General features: G+C 44.9%; 1 protein-coding gene across 1 annotated transcript in view; it reads left to right on the top strand.

The window, feature by feature from the left end:
• SRCAP (Snf2 related CREBBP activator protein) overlaps positions 1-18885 on the top strand; it is a 1742136-nt gene that overhangs the window by 346262 nt on the left and 1376989 nt on the right. Inside the window, exon 8 of the mRNA XM_085618450.1 lies at positions 6828-7117. Within this exon, the coding sequence (XP_085474576.1) occupies positions 6828-7117 (290 nt within the window). The remainder of the gene's footprint in view (positions 1-6827; positions 7118-18885) is intronic.

The raw sequence follows: 18885 nt of genomic DNA on the forward strand, positions 1-18885 counted from the left end.
AGCACTGCACTTACAGGGCCCAGGTATGGACCTGGGTACTGTAGGGGCGCAAGGCTCCTGCCTCTGTGCCCACACCACTGGCATAAGGCACCCAGCTAGAGGGATGGCTGATGTATGCCAGGGCAGTGTAGGTTGTGGGCATGGCACACAAGGATGTGTGCCATGTCGTCTCTGTTTTGTCGTGTACCCATACACTCAGCCTGCCGGGGTAGTGTGTGTGTGTGTGTGTGTTAATGTACAGGGCCTCTAAGGGTGGCACAATGAGTGCTGCAGCCCTTAGGGGTCTTCCCTGGTCACAAGGCCCTGGGTACCTAGGGTACCACTTACCAGGGGCTGACATGTGGCCAGGGTTTGCCAATTTGGTTTTGAGGTTTTTGTTTAGGGAAGGAACATAGTCCTTGGGCCCCTGATTGGCAGGAGTCCAGGGCACACTCAAAGTACATTCAGCAATTCAGCAAAAAGTGGGGGAATACCATGCAAGAAAGATGGCACTTTCTCACACACCCCCTTTGATAAGGAACACCTGTTTGGTCCTGTAGTAGACCAATCCATAGAAAAGATGAAAAAGGACACTGAAGTGGCAAAATCCATGGGAGCGCTTTAGTCCCCATCCAATTAGAGGCTCCTTTTGCCTCTCATTTTACAGAGCAGGGTCCAAAACAACATACTTGGACCCAAATGCTTCTTCTTAGAGGCAGCAACCAATCCTTTACCTCTAGAGGTTTCTACAGAGGAGGATATGGAGGAAACTATTCCAAAGGTAGGGGTAAAGGCAACACACCACATAACAACCCTTCCCTTCATACAGTGACTAACCCCCCCCCCCCACCCCACCCCACCCCACCCCACCCCCTGATCACTCAACACCTGTTGGGCGAAGACTTCAACAGTTTCTCCCCATGTGGCAATCTATAGCATCCAACAGATGGGTGCTCGACATTATCCAGCATGGTTATTACCTGGAGCACACCTCCAATCCACCAAGCATTCCACGTCGTATTCACAAACAGACGTCAGGCCATTTGCAGTTACTCAAAGAAGAGATGCAATCTCTTATAAATGGGAGCCATAGAACCAGTTTTGTTTCAGTACCAAGGTTCAGGGGTGTGTACTCTTATTTTTCTAATTCCCAAAAAGCACTGTTCCTTAAAACCAATTTTGGATCTCTGAGTTAAACCAGTACGTACTATCAAGACATTTCCATATGATAACGCTTCAACAGGTTCTTCCTCTCCTACAGCAAGGCAATTTTTTGTCTACACTGGACTTAAGACGCATATTTTCACATTCCCATTCATCCAGGTCATCGCAAATATCTCAGATTTGTGACAACAGGCAAACATTATCCGTTCAAAGGACTTCCATTCGGAGTAACTATTGCTCCCAGGGTATTTACAAAATGCCTAGCAGTAGTTCCAGCTCATCTCAGAAGACGACAAATTCATGTCTTCTCTTACCCAGACTTGCTCATCAAAGCCAGCACACATCAAAAGTGTTAACAGAACACTCAGACCATGCTACACCTACTCCCAAAAAATTTGGGGTTTCACGGTCAACATTCAAAAGTCTCACCTACAGTCTTCACAGATACAATCCTTATCTAAGAGCCACTCTCAGCACTCACAAAGCTCTAGCCTTCCCCAATGCAGCCATCATTTCCAATATTCCATCTCTGTTACTGCAGTTACAAACCAACCAAACCTTGCCAGCCAGGACTTTCATGCGGTGTAGGAAGCTGACTATGACTATACTATACCAAAGTGAGGTATAGTGTGCACAGAGTTCAGTGGAACCCCAAAGGTAGGCAGAGGTAACGTTAGATAGCATCCCACTCTCTATTTGTGGTTGTGTGGTCGAGCAGTAAGGCAGTATCAGAAGACTGTGTTGAGCATTTGTTGTACAGTCAGCAAATGAATTCACACAGTCAACGAATGAACTTCAGACCAATTGTTTTTGTATACAAATATTCTTTGTGTTTTTATTTTCTAGAACCAAACAAGCCTGGCACAGGTAAGTTGATAAATGCTTTGCACTAAATATACAGTTTGAAATGCAATTGTAAATGTACTTTGAAATGGTTACAGTTTGAATTGCTGGTAATGCAATACTGTGAAATGCTGTACATATACTTTGTATCGATTATGCATTGAGGATCACAGGGAAGTTACTTTTACGCTACTTTTGAGATTACTTTTTCTACTCCGTGTGAAATGCCTAGGTATCACACTGGGACATTTTCTAGATTAAAGGTAAGCACGGACAACATGACAGCAATGTACTGCATACAAAAACAGGGAGAAACGCTCTCACAGCTAGCCCAGAGGACCTGGAAATGGGTCATACCTCAAAAAATATATCTCCTTGAAGACCTCCCAGGAGTAGACAACCAGATTGCAGATCTGCTCAGTCGTCACCGGCATATATGTAGTGCTTTGCATTTCTCAGTAATAATTTTGTTAGTCAAAACAAATTGCATATACAATTACAATCCAAACTGTATTACAACGATATATTTACTACAAAGTATTTATCACTTACCTGTGCCAGGCTTGCTTGGTTCTGGGAAACAAAATAACTAAAATAATATTTTTATACAAAATCAATTGGTTTGAAGTTCAGTCTTTGAGTTTGTGAATCCATTTGCTATCTGTGTACAACAAATTCTTAACACTGTCCTCTGATAAAGCATTAGTGCTGGACCACACTTCCAAAAATTGAGAGTGAGGTGATATATACTTTACCTCTGCCTACCTTTTGGGTTCAACTGTACTCTGTGCACACTATACCTCACTTTGGTATAGTATATACAGAGCCAGTTTCCTACATTCTAGTCTGCAGAGGAAATGTTCAGGGTTGCCCCTACATACTAAATTTAGGAACACTACAGGTCGGCACCAATAGGTACAGGGCCTTCAAGAGTGGCACAATAAGTGCTGCAGCCCATAGAGGCCTTCCCTGGCCACAGTACCCTTGGTACCATTTACAACGGACTGACCTCGGGCCAGAGAGAGAGAGTGCCTATTGGGGGTATAATTTGGGAAAGAACACAGACCCCTCCACCCGCTTGGGGGGAGGGTGGGGCATTTACTGCAACATTAACCCAGCTTCCTAATTAGAAGAAAGGACTGAAGAGTTGTGCCGAAGGAAGAAGAGGACACTAACTGCCTTGGCCCCAGCCCTACTGACCTCGACCTGCTCCAGCGTAATCTCTGTCCTGCAGCCAGCAGCCTCCAAGAACCCGGAGGACCTGCTATGCCTTCCCAAACACCAGATTTGCTCACACACAGACTCTGAATCCGGCCAAATCCGTGAGTTTGCACTACTCTGCCCCCGACGCCCATGGCCCGAGTTAGTCACTTAACACCACGAGGAGCTCTCCCCCGGCAATCCTGACCTACCTCAAGTCTACAACCAGCACCTGCATCCCCTTACTGGAGGATCCCCCGTACTTTGGCAGGAGCAGGTAAAATAAAACAGACTCCAAAATACACCCCTGCACCCGACGTCCCACTGCCTTGGGTGGCCCAATCGACTGTGTCCTGGCATCCCAAGACATGCCAACTTAGCTCTCCAACCGGTGGTCAACTCTAGAAGAACATCATCCCCGAGCTTGCAGTGTTTGTTGCAACTGGAGTATCCCCTTTGAAAACAACAGGGAACCTTACACCAAAACAGCACCCTGCACGTGGTCACCCCTGTGCCATTGTGGGTGCACTTTGTGTGCTACATCGGCTCTCACTTTGCCCTGAGCCTTAGTCCAGAAGCTATGCTCCCACAACCTTGTGGCCTGCTAGTGAACAGCCGCCAACCGGAGGCTCTCTGCCCCCTTTGGATAACATTGGACCGTAGCACTCTTCACCAGTCCGCCCTAGTGCTGTGGAGGGTGCTTTGAGAGTGCATCCATGCCCCTGTGGGAACCCTGATTCTAACCCCAGAAAACTAACTTCCAAACCTAAGTACTTACTGTTAAGTCAATAAAATTGTTTTCTCCCATAGGATTGCATTGAGTGTTGTCTTGTGAAAATTGTTAAGTGTGGAGTTGGTTTGTAGGAAATCTTATAGTGCATATGTACAAAAACTGATTTACTTACCTTTTATTTTGGAAATGTCCCAGTGTGATATCTAGGCATATCACACGGAGTAGAAAAAGTAATCTGAAAAGCAACTTGAAAAGTAATCTGTAAAGTAATTCAAACTGTTTTTTATAAACAAATGACTTGTCTGTACCCAATCCAATTGCAGTCAACTTTATTTAACTGCATAATTTTTTAAACGTACTATTACACATACCTGTACAAGGCCTGGCTTGGTACTAGAAATAAAATACAACTGTAGGAAACTGGCTCTATATATACTACATCAAAGTGAGGTATAATGTGTATGGAGTCCAGGTGACCCCAGAGGTTAAAGTTAGATAGAACCTTACTCTGTATTTGTGGTAGAGGGGTCGAGAAGTAAGGCAGTATCAGAGGACAGTGTTAAGCATTTGATGTACACATTCAGTCAGCAAATGAATTCACACACTCGAACTGAACTCTAGGCCAATAGTTTTTGTATGAAAAATATACTGTTTTTTATTTTAGAACAAAGCAAGCCTGGCACAGGTAAGTATTAAATACTTCTCATCCAGGGGATATTCCTCAATAGTCATAATCGATGAACAATCTCCACCCACGTGTGGGATCCCGGAGTATATAGAGAAAAAAAGTGTGTGTGTGTGTGTGTGTGTGTGTGTGTGTGTGTGTGTGTGTGTGTGTGTGTGTGTGTGTGTGTGTGTGTGTGTGTGTGTGTGTGTGTGTGTGTGTGTGTGTGTGTGTGTGTGTGTGTGTGTGTGTGTGTGTGTGTGTGTGTGTGTGTGTGTGTGTGTGTGTGTGTGTGTGTGTGTGTGTGTGTGTGTGTGTGTGTGTGTGTGTGTGTGTGTGTGTGTGTGTGTGTGTGTGTGTGTGTGTGTGTGTGTGTGTGTGTGTGTGTGTGTGTGTGTGTGTGTGTGTGTGTGTGTGTGTGTGTGTGTGTGTGTGTGTGTGTGTGTGTGTATTTTCAAAGTGTCAAATTCGTTGACTTTGTCAAGGCGTTGGATTCCTCGGTCAATGAGGATGGTGAGGGGGTCCTAGTTGTAGGGTCTTCGTCCCACGAAGTCTACTCCAGTCTGGCTGAAGTCCAGTTGGCACTGGACTACCAGCCGTCCATTGTCACGGTCACAAGCCAATCCTTCCTGGGATAACGCTCCTTTTGAGGGTCCCAGCAATGCTCCGACAGCACTCTCAGGCTCAACGAACTCTGGCGCAACTCTATGCGTTGGCTTTTGGTCCTCGGTGCTGTATGGCAGCAGTGGTAGCGGCTTGAAATTTTGGGCTACTAATTTTCCCCAGCAGGCTTCTTCAGCCTTCTGTTGGTGTGCTGCAAACAGGAGGTCAGTCAGCTGGCCCTCTGAGTTCTTTTGGCTTGACTGGGCTCTGGATACTGATTCTCCTTGAGCAGTACATGGCAGGCACAGTCCCTCTCTTCACTAGCCAGCAGGTGCAATCCTAGTCTGTGCAGCTTCTCTTTGCTGGTGCCTCTGTGCAGCAGGGCAGTGCTTCTATGGTCCTGCTTCCAGGTATGGGTTCCTCTTCTATGCTCAGAAAGTGCCCTCCGAGCCGGATGCAGTTGTTAGCCAGTAGGTTACCACGTTCCCTCCCTCTGACCCAAGACTTCTAAGCCGCAAAACCCAATCGTTAAATTGTAGCTTAATACTGCAGCAAGACAAGTACAAATACTGGTGATCAGCTAAGATGTGGTAGTTCTTTTTTTGCACACTCTGAAATTACATTTTAAATTTTTACTTTACAAAGTGAGCCTTGCACATAGAATTTTTAAGCTTCTTGAAAAAAAACTCTCCAAGCTTCCTTTGCTTTCAATGCCCTGGCCTGACTATATTGTTCAGAAAGCTTCAGTTACCCTGTATAACTTAAAACAATATTTTTATGATTTTACATCGTTTTCCCTGTGTGCTGGTAGAAACACCCTTACTCTGATATTTAGTGCTCTCCAGACATTTTATAGAACGTTTTTAGTGTGCCACCTAAATGCTTAAAGTTTTAATTTTTCCTCACTTATTAATTTTTAGTGCCTTCTAATTGTCCCCCAGTGGCTGCAATTTTGGCCTTTCCACCTGCCTGGGTTTCTTCTGCCAGCCCGAGCTAAACCTCAGCTGCTATTGTCTTTGACAATAGTCAGTTTTTTCAGTTTTTTCATGATCTTTCTCCTGCCCCTTTGCAAAAGGATCTGCTGTCATCTTCATATGATCCTGCCTCTGACCTCTCACTAACTGAAAAATAAATCCTGAACTTTTGCTACTTAAATCTGGGCTGCCAGTCCTCACTTAAACCCAGATGGCCTAATCCTGTACAGGTACTAATTGTGCTCTCATTTGATAACCGTGTCAGCCATCCTCTGTTAGCATATGCAACACTTAAACCACGCATGTTGGAAGCATTAGAATGGTGTATAGCAGTTTGTGAGTTTTAACGTTCTCATTGGGCATTCATGTTTGAAGTGACTTTTTCTTCATGACATTAAAAGATTACCATCACTTAATTGTCTATGAGAAAATATTTCTGGGCCTTTCTTCTGGTGTAGGCAAGTTAACAAATATTACAGGGAAGAGAGCCGATACTTGGAAAGCCATAAATGCTGTTGAACTGATTTCTCCTGATTTTTCTTAGTCCTTAATGCATAGTGATCATTTTGTTGGGTGTGTGTTTGAGATGTTGAAGTGTATCCATGACCTAAGTGACATGCACATTGTACCGATTCTTCACTTTATAATGTGTGATCTTCTCTTTTAGATGGGGATTTTCAGCCTCAGGAAGAAGAGGATGATGAGGAGACTATTGAGGTTGAAGAGCAGCAAGAAGGTAATGATTTGGAGACACAGCAGCGAGAAATCGAGCAACTGAAACTGGAGAGTGAACTTCCTTTAGAAGAGTTGCTGCAGTCCCTCCCGCAGCAAATTTTGGCCAGCTCTTGCAGCGATGATGACGAAGTGGAGGATGAAGATGATGAACAGGACGAGGATCAGGAAGAGGAGGGAGATGAGTCAGAGGAGGAAGAACTGGACCAGTCTCAAACTGTCGAGGTCAGTCTTTGTATCTGAAGTTTCTCTAAATTAGGTAATATGTGGTTATAAAGTGGGTTTGGAGGTTAATGCTCATGCTTTTCACTGCTGCAGAGCTCATAGACTATTGTGTGTAATAAATGCAAACACACTATCTGATTCATTTAATGACTTGCAACTGGAAAGTTGTAAAATATTTGTCTAAAGTTGTCGGTGATTAAATGCTGCTAAAAGTTGTCTAGTTGCTGGTAAGGAAACTGCTTGATTTGCTTATCCACTGTATTGGTACACAAGATATTGGTTACATTTTGTGGTTTTGTATGGTCTGTTTTTTAGCTTTTTGTTCTCTGATGTGCTGCTGGAAGTAGGATTTGTTTGTGGCAATGGTTTGTTTTATTCTGGCTGTAAACATTTTGCAGTTTCAGCTGTGTTTGACCAGGGCAGAGACTGTAGGAATCACTATCATGTCGATGTTAAGCTCACAATCCCATGTCGATGTTAAGCTCACAATCCCCAGTGAGTGACCTCTAGTTAACATTGGTTTTTATTAGTTTTCTTTAGTCTTATATGCATTTACACCACAAAAGAATGAACTAAAAAAAATGGACAGCAGAGGATTTTACCATATCAAGTCACATCATGAGTACAAATTTCCTTTTCTTTCAGTGCGAGACCCTCCCACCCCCAACACCCTCACATCATCAGGCAGGTTCATTGTTTCACCTACATTTTGTCATTACTTATCTGTGCTGGCCTTCTGCACCAGATAGCAGTGGAGGGGTCATATGTTTCTGGGATGAGAGGCTTCCCAGTGGAGTTTTTAGTAGAGTTAAAGTTGTTCTTTGCAATATGTTATCTCTAATAGCCACTGTTTAATTGACGGTACTCGTCCTCCGACCCAGTGCTATGTTATCAGTCTCTTTTTTAGTGTTTGTGGTGCAGCAGCAATATCAGGATGTTTCGAGTCATTCAGGCTCACTTGGAAAGCTAGGCGTCAGTTTTTTGCTCATCGTTTTTTGTCTAAAGTAAAGGTGTGTCGAGGGGAGCAACGGTTAAGTGTTGCAGAAGTTGCTCAATGGTATAAATGTACCTTGTTGATACAGATTGTTCTAATGTAGAGTCGGCTGAGTTAGGATTGTGCCACCTGTTCAGATGTTGCAGGAAACCGTGGTTGTGCACACGGAGGGTGAGTGGAGTGTTTAGTATTTTTAGGTTGGCCTTTTTCCTTAGCCCCTCCCACTTCATACTTGTATAGGCCAATGTATGGATCTCTTTGCTGTCTGCATTTCGTTTTCCTCATACTACTGATGTTAAGGGAATTGGATGAGCAATGTCCTCAACTGCAAGATGAGCCCGATGCTTGGGAGAGTAAAATCAGAACTGGGCTTATTGGGCTTGTACGCACAAAGAGTAAAGTACTACATTGTGGATGGTAAATACTCCGCTATGATAAGGTTGTGTTGGGGTGTCCCAGGGCCACTCTTGACTTTTTACCTTCCCACATTAACCTGATCAGGAGGGCGGTCCGTGTCTGTGGAAGAAACAGCTTTTCAGTTGGACGGGAATTTCCACAAGGTAGTACAAGAACTTTGAAAGTACCTCCATTTGTATAAGGCTGATTTTGATTGCAAGAATAGGGGAACCCCTGACTAAATTTCCTAAATCAGGGTCTAAGTACACATGTGAAAAAATGTTTAGGATATACAATAAGAAAGTGGACCTGTAGATGTACAGAAAAAATATGTGAACAGCCAAGTATAATAAAGTATCACAAATATGTTTATACCAATTTTGAATGTTATATTCTTAGTTGGAACACAATAGAAAACAATGCATCTTAAAAAAACAGTTACTCAGTTATGTGCAATATGATTATTCAATGTTTAGCACATTTGTTGAACCATGGTCACTACTTTAGGTATGCAGGCATGCTTAACCCACTCATACTCTACCTCTTGCTGCCTAAATATTTAGTAAAAGTATTATATGCAGTTTATATGTCGGTAGTGGCTGTTCACATATTTGTTCTGTACATATACAGGTTCACTTTGTTATTGTATTTCCTAAATGTTTTTTCACATGTATAAGGCTGATTCTGCCAGCCGTAGTCAGCAAGAGCTCTGTCTGCTCTTCTAGAGTATAAAGCATGCTGCCATAGTTTAGGGTCAAGTTTTGCTCTGTATTAAGATTGATCCCTATCCCCATGAATTTGATCGGGGCATTTCAGTAGTCCAAAGGATATTCGGTTTCAAACCTATCGGTTTGTCTTGTTCGTAGGATGAGTGCAGAATTGCATGAGTTTATGGTTAGTCCGAGCAGTCTGCCAAATATAAAACTCCTGCAGGATAGGGTTGAGGTTTGTATTCAGGTTTCTGATATACAGAGTAATGTCAGTTGGATGCATTGATGTTAGTAACTGTTGTGGACCGTAATGTGGAGCCTGCATAGTGCTACTGGAGTTGGCCCACCAGATGCTCCACTGCAGGTGAAAATAACGCATGTGATAGGAGGCAACCCTACTGGGACCCTTGTGCAATCCTGAATGGCAGAGTCCTCCAGTCTTTACTTATTTAATCTTTATTTCGGTTGTAAAACTATAAAAGATGCACACATATTCATCCTTGACAATGGAACCCACGGTACAATTACACAAGTAAATAAAGATATTTCATATACTAGGTTCTAGTAGTCAAGTGGCTCATGATGTAATTTGTAAGCACAGGAACAATCACTGGAATATATCATTTGCTATGTGTGTACTCAATTAAAACCAAGTAAAAGAGATGAAACGGGAATAAAGTTCAAGTGCAGTAATATCTAACAATCTCTACAGTTTACTCTCTAAAACTTCCAATAAAACCCTGATGCCTTTATGGATTTAAAAAGATAAAAAAAAGTTAAGATAAAAGCTAAAAATATTATTAAAAACAGGATCCTGGAAATTAAGACCCCCTAGAGTCATATGATTTTTACTGCAGCTGGTCCATAGCACAAGGAAGAGGAGACAGGAGCCTTCGCCTAATGGCCCAGAACCGGCCAAGACATTTTGCAACAGCACATACAAAGGATGGTTTCGTATCTGATTTTAACAACCGTAGGGCGTCAAGGTGGCTATAAGTCCCCAACTGTCTGCATAGTGGGACCAACCAATTCCTCCTTGGTCTGTCATAAGCTGGACATGCAAAAAAAACATGGCCCACAGTTTCATTTGCGTATGGGCAAGAAGGGCATCCCTTGGGATGACTGATGTTGTTTATCCAGTGGTTGGTAAAAGCATTGATAGGTAAACAGCCAAACCTAAACTGCGTATACAGTTTCCTGTCCCCAGGCACTTTGATGATATCAAAATATTTCTCCAGGTGTTTAGAGGATTTTATGTCTAGGAAAACATTGGTTAAACAGCCATGACGAATCCTCGAATAGTTGGTCTGCTCTACCCATAGCCAATATTGGTGCCTTAACAGGTCCTTTGAATACAGTGGTGGGGAGCAAGCAGACTCATTTGAGAGGCCAATTGCTGCCTGAATTGCATTGACCTATTTTATCCACCCAATTTGTTTATTCCTATCTAGGGCAGAAACTTCGTCAGAAGCTGCAGCATAAAGGGTCAGGTCAGGGGCGGTGAACAACCTATACCAGAAAAGCAAGGGACGCAGTCTCCCTTGGTCATGTATAGACCTGACTCCCAGGTCCAATTTTAATGGAATGAGGGGGGTGCTTTGGGGCAAGGCTACAAGGTTTCTAAGAAACTTATTTTTGACTGTTCGTTTACTTGCATCTGCTGCACCCCACATTTATTTATTTATTTGAAAGTTTTATAGAGCGCGAACAAGACCCTTGTGGGTATCAGAGCGCTTAACAGTAAATAAAGTTTTTATACATAAACCAAAGGCAAATTGTAGCATCTATACACAAACATGTTACAAAAGCAAAGTGATCAGGTACATCAGGACGCTATCCTCTTGCGTCAAGCAACAGGAAGATGGAATGTCCAGATTGCTTAGATGGTCCCTTGTCCTAGTCAGGGTAATGGCAGCGCTATAGTAGTTCGTCACAAAACTTTGGACCTTATTCAGGTGAATTTGGCCATGAGAATTGATTTTACTTCCTTTTTGAATGAGACAATAGAGGGGTTAAGTCTGGTTTCGGATGGTAAAGCATTCCAAATTCTTGGTGCCATTCCTCAGAAGGTACGGTTATATGTTTTTTTCTTGTTGAATCGCTGTGGTTTTAGTAATAGGTTTTCCGCACTTCTGGAAGATCTGAGCCCACCAGAGATTGTCAGCTTCTGTGTTAGATATCTGGGTTATGCCCCATAGAGCACACTACTCAAAACCTTTGAGTTATAAAGTTTGAGGGCTGGGGCTACGGGCTTCGTATATGATGAGCAAATCTCGTGCCGCAACACCCGAGATAGCTGAGAGATTTTTAGGGTCGCCTTGTTCAGCTGATTATTCCAGGTCATGCTGTCTGACAACACTATACCCAAGTATTCGAAGGAGCTAACCGTCTCCAAAGGGACATTATCTAAGACCAGGTTCCGTTTGAAAGGTTTACGAGGGTTTATTATCAACTTGATTTTGGAGGTGTTAATAACCAAGCCCCTTACGTCACAAAAAACCTTTAATAGGTCCAGGAGCTTCTGAAGGCCCATCGGAGATTTGGATACCAAAAGCATATCGTCCGCGAACAGTTAAGTAGCTATTTTCTGATTCACCAACGAAGGGGCATCAGCCGGGGTTGAACATAAAAAGGTCGACAATCTGTTTGACATAAAGGGAAAAAAGAGTAGGCGCCAAAACGCACCCTTGTCATACCCCACGCCGGATCTTAATTGGGTCAGTGAGTTGCCCCTGGTTACCCCACCTCACATGTGCGAAGTTATCATCATGCAACCTGACCACGGGTTCTAAAATTTCGAGGGGCATTCCCATGGTCATAAGGGTTTGCCAAAGTAGGTCCCTGGGGACGAGATCGAAGGCAGTTTTGAGATCTATAAAGGCTAGGTACAAACTGCCTTTGCCCAACACAACCACCTTCCAAAATAGCAAGAGAAGGCGAAAGGCCTGGTCTATAGTGCTGGTCTTCCGTCGAAAGCCTGCCTGTAGGGGAGAGAGGATGTTCTTCTTATTCATCCAGGTTTGGATTTTAGGTAAAAGCGAGCAACAGAAGACCTTCTGGGCACTATCTTTTAAGCTTATTGGACGGTAGTTGGAGGGTATTGACCTGTCCCCTTTTTAGGTCTTGCCTGGCGAACGCAGCGCATGCACGGTGCTCGCCTTGGCGAGACTATTGTCTATTGCGAAGTGATACAAACCATGTGCGCGCAAGGACAGGCGATGTGCACGTGCACGGCGTCTCCTTTCTGCCTCACACGCTCCCACTGCGCTTTCCCATCGCGTGCTGCAACTATACAAGGCAGACATGCGCTTGTTCTTGGAGGTAGCAAACGTTATCACTAGCTCAATTGGTAAGGGAGCTAGTCTTTCAAACAAAATCCCTTGAAAGCAAACATTTTTTCTACAAAGTTATTTCCGTCCCTCCCCCAGCCCTCCTGTGTTGTGTTTCTTCACCCTTCACACTCAGTTTGCTTGCCCCCTCCCTTCATCCTCCAGATGTCCATCTTGGCCTGCCTCACCAGTCATAACAAAACAAACATTAGCAAAGCCAATATATCGCGCATTGGCGATACTAATTGGCTTTGCCCATGCTTGTGTTTTTAAAGGTTCTCTGATCTGTCCACTTGATCCTTGACATCTGTTGATGGAGATGCATGTTGTGGGCACAGTTTGCAGACAGTCGATGCTATGCCCTCGTGCTGTGAAGTGTTGCCGAGTTCAGGACAATGAGCCCCAGCCTGCCTTTAAGTTAAGAAGTTTTAGAAGTCTAAGTTTCACTGCTGCATAATAGCTGCAAATAAAGCTGTTTTCGGTAAAGTAAAAATTGCTTTTATGTATACTCCTTGTCTGCGCTTTATTGCTGTTGCATTTTAAAACTCTTGAAATCTGGGATGATGAAAGGCGGCTTGTCCATCTACGTCCATCAGGCAAACTCCCTGCACAAATGAGCTGCTTCCAACGGAAAACAGTGAGCGGGTCAGACCGGGCTTCAGAAGAATACTGCAGCCTTCCAGATAGATAGTGGGGGATACTGTGATATGTTTGGGGGAGGGAGTGGTCCACCAACAAGGTGATCCTGTTTCACTAAGGAAAGTTCCCAGAACACATTGTTTTTACCCAGACATATTCAAATATTGCGTTTCCCATGCACATACTGTGACGACTAATATCCTACTTAAAACTCTGAAGCGTCCAGTGCTGGTACTGTAGTCTGTAGGCGCTTCACGGGGCACCTAGACTCATTTTGGATCACTTTGAGGGGCTTCCCCACCTGGACAAGTTTTCCTTTTTATGTACATGTCAAAATGAATTATGTTCAGCCTGTGGCCAACTGCTCCTCCGATGTTGGCAGATGTGTTATTTGAAATAGGGAAAAGATACCTATTAATGCTTTTGTTTTTTAACTCCACTGATCCTTGCCTTTTAGAGTAATCCTATTCAGTGCTGAAAATGAAAGGAAACGCAGAATAATTTCCTGAACACATTAATGTCTTCATTTAATCAGATTTGTAGAGCGTTATATGTTTGTCTCGTAGCATCTCGAGGAGGATGGCACTTTGAAATATCCTGCCTCTATAGCCATGCCTCACTTACACTGGCAGGGGGCAGACTATGCCTCTACCCTCCTTTATTAACTTTGGCTTGATAAGGGGAGATACTCCTTTAAGTATAACTTCTTTCTCCTTCTTAATTTCAGTGCTGGTAAAGTTCAGCGAGCTAGTTCTCTTGCTGTACACATCATTGCAGCTTTAAGGGTTCGCTTTAGGGCCGGCGTAGCCAATACCTTTTGTTCCTAATAAATATGTATGTATTATACATGCTTACTTTATGGTGGCTTTGAGTCAGTTGGCTTCATCCATTTGTGTGCTACAGTGCCCTTAACATTTTGCTTCTGCCCACCCCAGCATCAATACGGGGCACAGGGTCAGTCTGTGGCCTAGCTTGCTATGAGTGACCGCATTAGCCATTGCCTTAGCTTGCTATGAGTGACAGCATTAGCCATTGCCTTGGCTTGCTATGAGCGACCGCATTAGCCATTGGCTTAGCCTGCTAAGCCTGCGATGAAAAGCGGCATTAGCCATTGCCTTAGCTTGCTTTGAGTGGCAGCATTAGCCATTGGCTTAGCTTGCTATGAGTGACATTAGCCATTGGCTTAGCCTGCTATGACTGGCAGCATTAGCCATTGACTTAGCCTGCTAAGCCTGAGATGAGTGACAACATTAGCCATTGACTTAGCCTGCTAAGCCTGAGATGAGTGGCAGCATTAGCCATTGGCTTAGCTTGCTATGAGTGATAGTAGTAGCCATTGGCTTAGCCTGCTAAGAGTTGCAGCATTAGCCATTGGCTTAGCTTGCTATGAGTGACGGCACTTTGCTCTTGCGCAGCACAATGTGCACTTCTGCTCAGTCAGTAGTCCCCTTCAGTGCTAAGAGATACTGGCACTTATAAATATATATATATTGGCTTTTAGTAAATGCTTGTCTTCATATAATGTGTGTCTTCAAAGAAAAAAAACATTCACAACAACAAAAAAGCACTGCCAAAGCCATAAGGTCACCAGTCAATGAAGAATATTGTCAAACTCAAAAGGTCCCAAAGGTGAGGCCTATTGCCTAAAACATTTACAAAATATCAACAAAGCAGATATATCTTGCAGAGGCAAGAGCTATTGGCTTTGCCAATGCATGTTATATATCTGGCCATGTGTGTTCCTGGGATCCTCTGCCCTCAGCCATAAGGGTCTGTGTCCTGATTCCTAACGAGAAACAGGTGGAAGCAAGCAGGGGTGAATTACAAGCATTTGCAATGCAATAGGTCTCGCATTTATGCAAGTTTAAGCTATCGGCATTGTGAATGGTACTGCGTTTTATGTTTTCAAAAACCAAAATTAAAGGTATTGTCATTTACAATGCCAATAGCTCAAACTGGTGTATATGCGAGACCTATTGCATTGCAAATGCTTGTTTGTAGATTGGGATCACTTCGACCCCCTTCCACAAATCCGGAATCTTTCCTCCGGCGATATCGTTGGCCAAGTTCATAAAATAAGCTGCCCAATTCTCCCTGTCAGCACGAAAGTGATCGCATGGGATGCCATCTGGGCCGGTGGCTTTAGCAGGTATAATGGCATCTAAAGAGCACATAATCTCTTTCCTCGTGAAGACAATTTCACTTTGATGGGCATCCAAGCTGGAGGACATCCGGAAACTATCAGTGGTGTTGCCTATGGAATATAACTCTTGGAAGTGATTGTACCATTCTAATGGTGTAATGTGGTTGGCATGCGGAGGGTCACGTTCAAAGTTTGTCTTGGCCACTAACAACCGAAATTGTCGAGGGTCAGGGTGGCCAATAGCCTCCTCTAGCTCTTCCCTTCTCCCTTCATCCCATTGTTTTTTGGCTTTACCCTGTGCCTGTTTATAGGCCCTTCTACAATCGCGGATGATTGCTTGGTCCCTGTTTTTAATAGCTGTGGTCAGTCTCGCTCTTGCAAGCCTGCAGTCTGTTTTACCAGGGATTTACTCCATGGCGACTACCCCGCGAGGACTTAGGCTTTGAGAGGAGTATGTGAAAGAAGGTAGCCAATTGTTCGAAGAAATCTCTGTGGAGGTGTGAGAAAGTGCCATCTTTCTTGCATGGTGTGCCCCCACTTTTTGCTAAATTGCTGAATGTACTTTTACTGAGTGTACCCTGGACTCCTGCCAACCAGGTGCCCAGGGCCTATGTCCCCTTCCTTAAACACACAAACTCCAAATTGGCAAACCCTGGCCACATGTCAGCCCCTAGTAAATGGTACCCTAGGTACCCAGGGCCTTGTGACCAGGGAAGACCCCTAAGGGCTGCAGCACTCATTGTGCCACCCTTAGGGGCCTGTACCCTTACACACACACACTGCCTTTGCAGGCTGAGTGTCTGGGTGCAGGACAAAATGAAGAGTCGACATGACACACATCTCTGTGTGCCATGCCCATCACCTACACTGCCATGGCATATATCAGCCACCCCATGGTGTGGGCACAGGAGCAGGAGCCCTGTGCCCCTACAGTACCCAGGTCCATTCCTGGGCACTGTAAGTGCAGTGCTGCCATTTAAGAGTACATGGTGCTGAGAGCTCGTCAAACACGAGCTCCACAGCACCATAATGGCAACACTAAAGACTGGGAAGTTTGGTATCAAACTTCTCAGCACATTAAACCCACCCTGATGCCAGTGTGGGATTTAATGTACCAAGCACCCCAGAGGGCATCTTAGAGGTGCCCCCTTACAACTAACCTAAAATCCACGTCTGCTCTGAGGCTGCCCAGGCTGCCACACAGCAGACACGTTGCTGGACCCCTGGGTGGGAGAGCCCCTGCTCTCCCGGGCCTGCAACAATGCACATCCTGGGTGAGGTGATACATCTCCTCCCCCAGGATGAGCAAAGGGAAGCTTCAAAGGCATGCCACCTCTGTGAGCTTCCCCAGGCCACTGCAACCCCCCACTCTGGCGGGAAGCTTGGCCGGAAACCCCATACAAGGACAGGGGATGTGCCAGCCTGCCCACCCCACCCCTCAGGTGGGGGAGGCGAGGTGAAGCACATCTCCGGGCTCTCGCCATCTTGAAGATGGGAGGCCCTACCCTATCAGGATTAGGCTACTGCCCCCCTCCCACAGGAGAGAGGCAGGATAGGGGGTGTACCCACCCCAGGACAAGGACCCATTGGTCCCTGGCCTTCACCTACCCGTAACGCTCCTAAATCTAGTATTTAGGGGCACCCTGAACCTTCCTTCCCCAGATTCCAGATTCAAAAGACTACAAGAAGAGCAAGAAGAACAAAGACCTGCCCAGCAGCTGCTAAAAAGGGAAGAAGACACCAACTGCTTTGGCCCCAGCCCTACCGGCCTGTCGACTCCCGAACCTGCACCAGCGCGGCATCTCTCGTGGCCAGCAACCTCACCAACCCCGGAGGACCTGGCTACCTTTTGGCTCTAAGCCCCTGGGACTCCCATGAGTAGAGGCTCTACTCAGAAACCTATTTCTAACCCTTGGCAGCAGCCCGGAACCGCGAACTCAGCACACTCTGCACCAGCCAAGCCTGGCCAGTGCCGGAGTGGACAAAGACCCTGAGGACGACCCCACGGCGACTGTGACCCCGAGTCCGGCACCCCAGGACCCCCCTCGACAATCCGGAAGAAGCCTGCAGCCTCGGAACAAGGTGCCCCCCCAACCGCGATCATCAGAGGGTAAGATTTCCCGACACCAAAAGGCACCCCTGCACGCGGCGCCCTGCGGCCCCCTGTGCCCAATCCCGGGGTACCCACCTAACCTACAACTACCCAACTTACCTCTCGAAGTGGTGGTGGCACCTGAAGCATCCTCGTCCCCGAGCTTGCTGCCTTTTTCCTAACCGGAACATTCCCATTGATTTCCATTGAGCGCCCGACTGCTCAAAAGCACCCTGCACCCAGCCACCCGAGTGGCCCTGGCAGTGCAATCTCTACACTAGCCTACTTCCCCACTTGCCCTGAGTGAGTGACCAGGAGCCCAGCTCCCACAGACGCGTGGCCTGCTAGTCAGCAGCCACCAAACCAGGCCCCCCTATTCCTCAAAGGCTAACATTGGGCCTAACTCTCTCTGCACCCGGCTGCCCTAGAGCCGCTGAGGGTGAACTAACTGTGCCTATCTGACCTTGGGGGACCCCTGAGTCTATGCCCAGAACCTCACCTTTGCCAGTCGAGAACTTACCTGAAAACCGCTAACTCTATTTTCTACATAGGGTAACATTGACTGGCTTTTTCTTGAAATTTCGTCTGTGTGGACTTTTCAAATCTTCAAATATTCACTAAAAATCAGCCGAGCGACAAAAACGCAAAAACTCACCTGTTCTCAGGTGGGCTCACAGTGCTGGATCTTGGTGCCCACCACTGGCTCGGAAGAATACTCGCATCTATACTTACCAGTAACCCCATTTTCTCCCATAGGAAACCATTGACTGCTTTTCTGTGAAATTTCTTCTAAGTGTTGATTTCTGCAATTTCTAAATATTCCTCAAAAACCGTATAACATCTGAAAACGTAATTACTTACCTGTTTTGGATAAATGTCCCAGTACTGAACCCAGACACCCAGTACTGGATTACAAAAGTAACGATAACCTACTGTACCTGTAACCTACATTTCCTTCCATAGGGAATTATTGATTGTTTGCTCTGAAATATTTTCTAAGTGCTCACTTTTGAAATAGCTAAATATTAGTTAAAAATCAGTACAGTACCAAAATCGACTTTCAACAGCTGATTCTGAGAACTGACCCAGGACTGGATCTAGGATCCAAGCCTGGAATTACAAAAGTAATCAAAGTAATCTGTTGCATATAATTTGAATTTATCATTGAGCTCAATGTATTGTGTTTAGAAATAGAGTTGCCTACTGCAACTATTTGTAACTGTTTACTAAAAAGTCAATTGCATATACAAAAGTATTTTTATGAAACATCTCCTGTCGAGAAAGTATATTTTAATTCCAAGTGTTGGTTCTAAAATAAAACAAGCATATTTTTTATATACAAACCATTGGCCTAGAGTTCAGTTATTGAGTGTGTGGAACTATTTGCTGACTGAGTGTGTACAACAAATGCTTTACACGTCCTCTGATACTGCCTTACTGCTCGACCAGGCTACCACTTTAAAGA

Source organism: Triturus cristatus, chromosome 7, assembly GCF_964204655.1.
Source record: "Triturus cristatus chromosome 7, aTriCri1.1, whole genome shotgun sequence".
In the NCBI taxonomy this organism is placed as follows: Eukaryota; Metazoa; Chordata; class Amphibia; order Caudata; family Salamandridae; genus Triturus; species Triturus cristatus.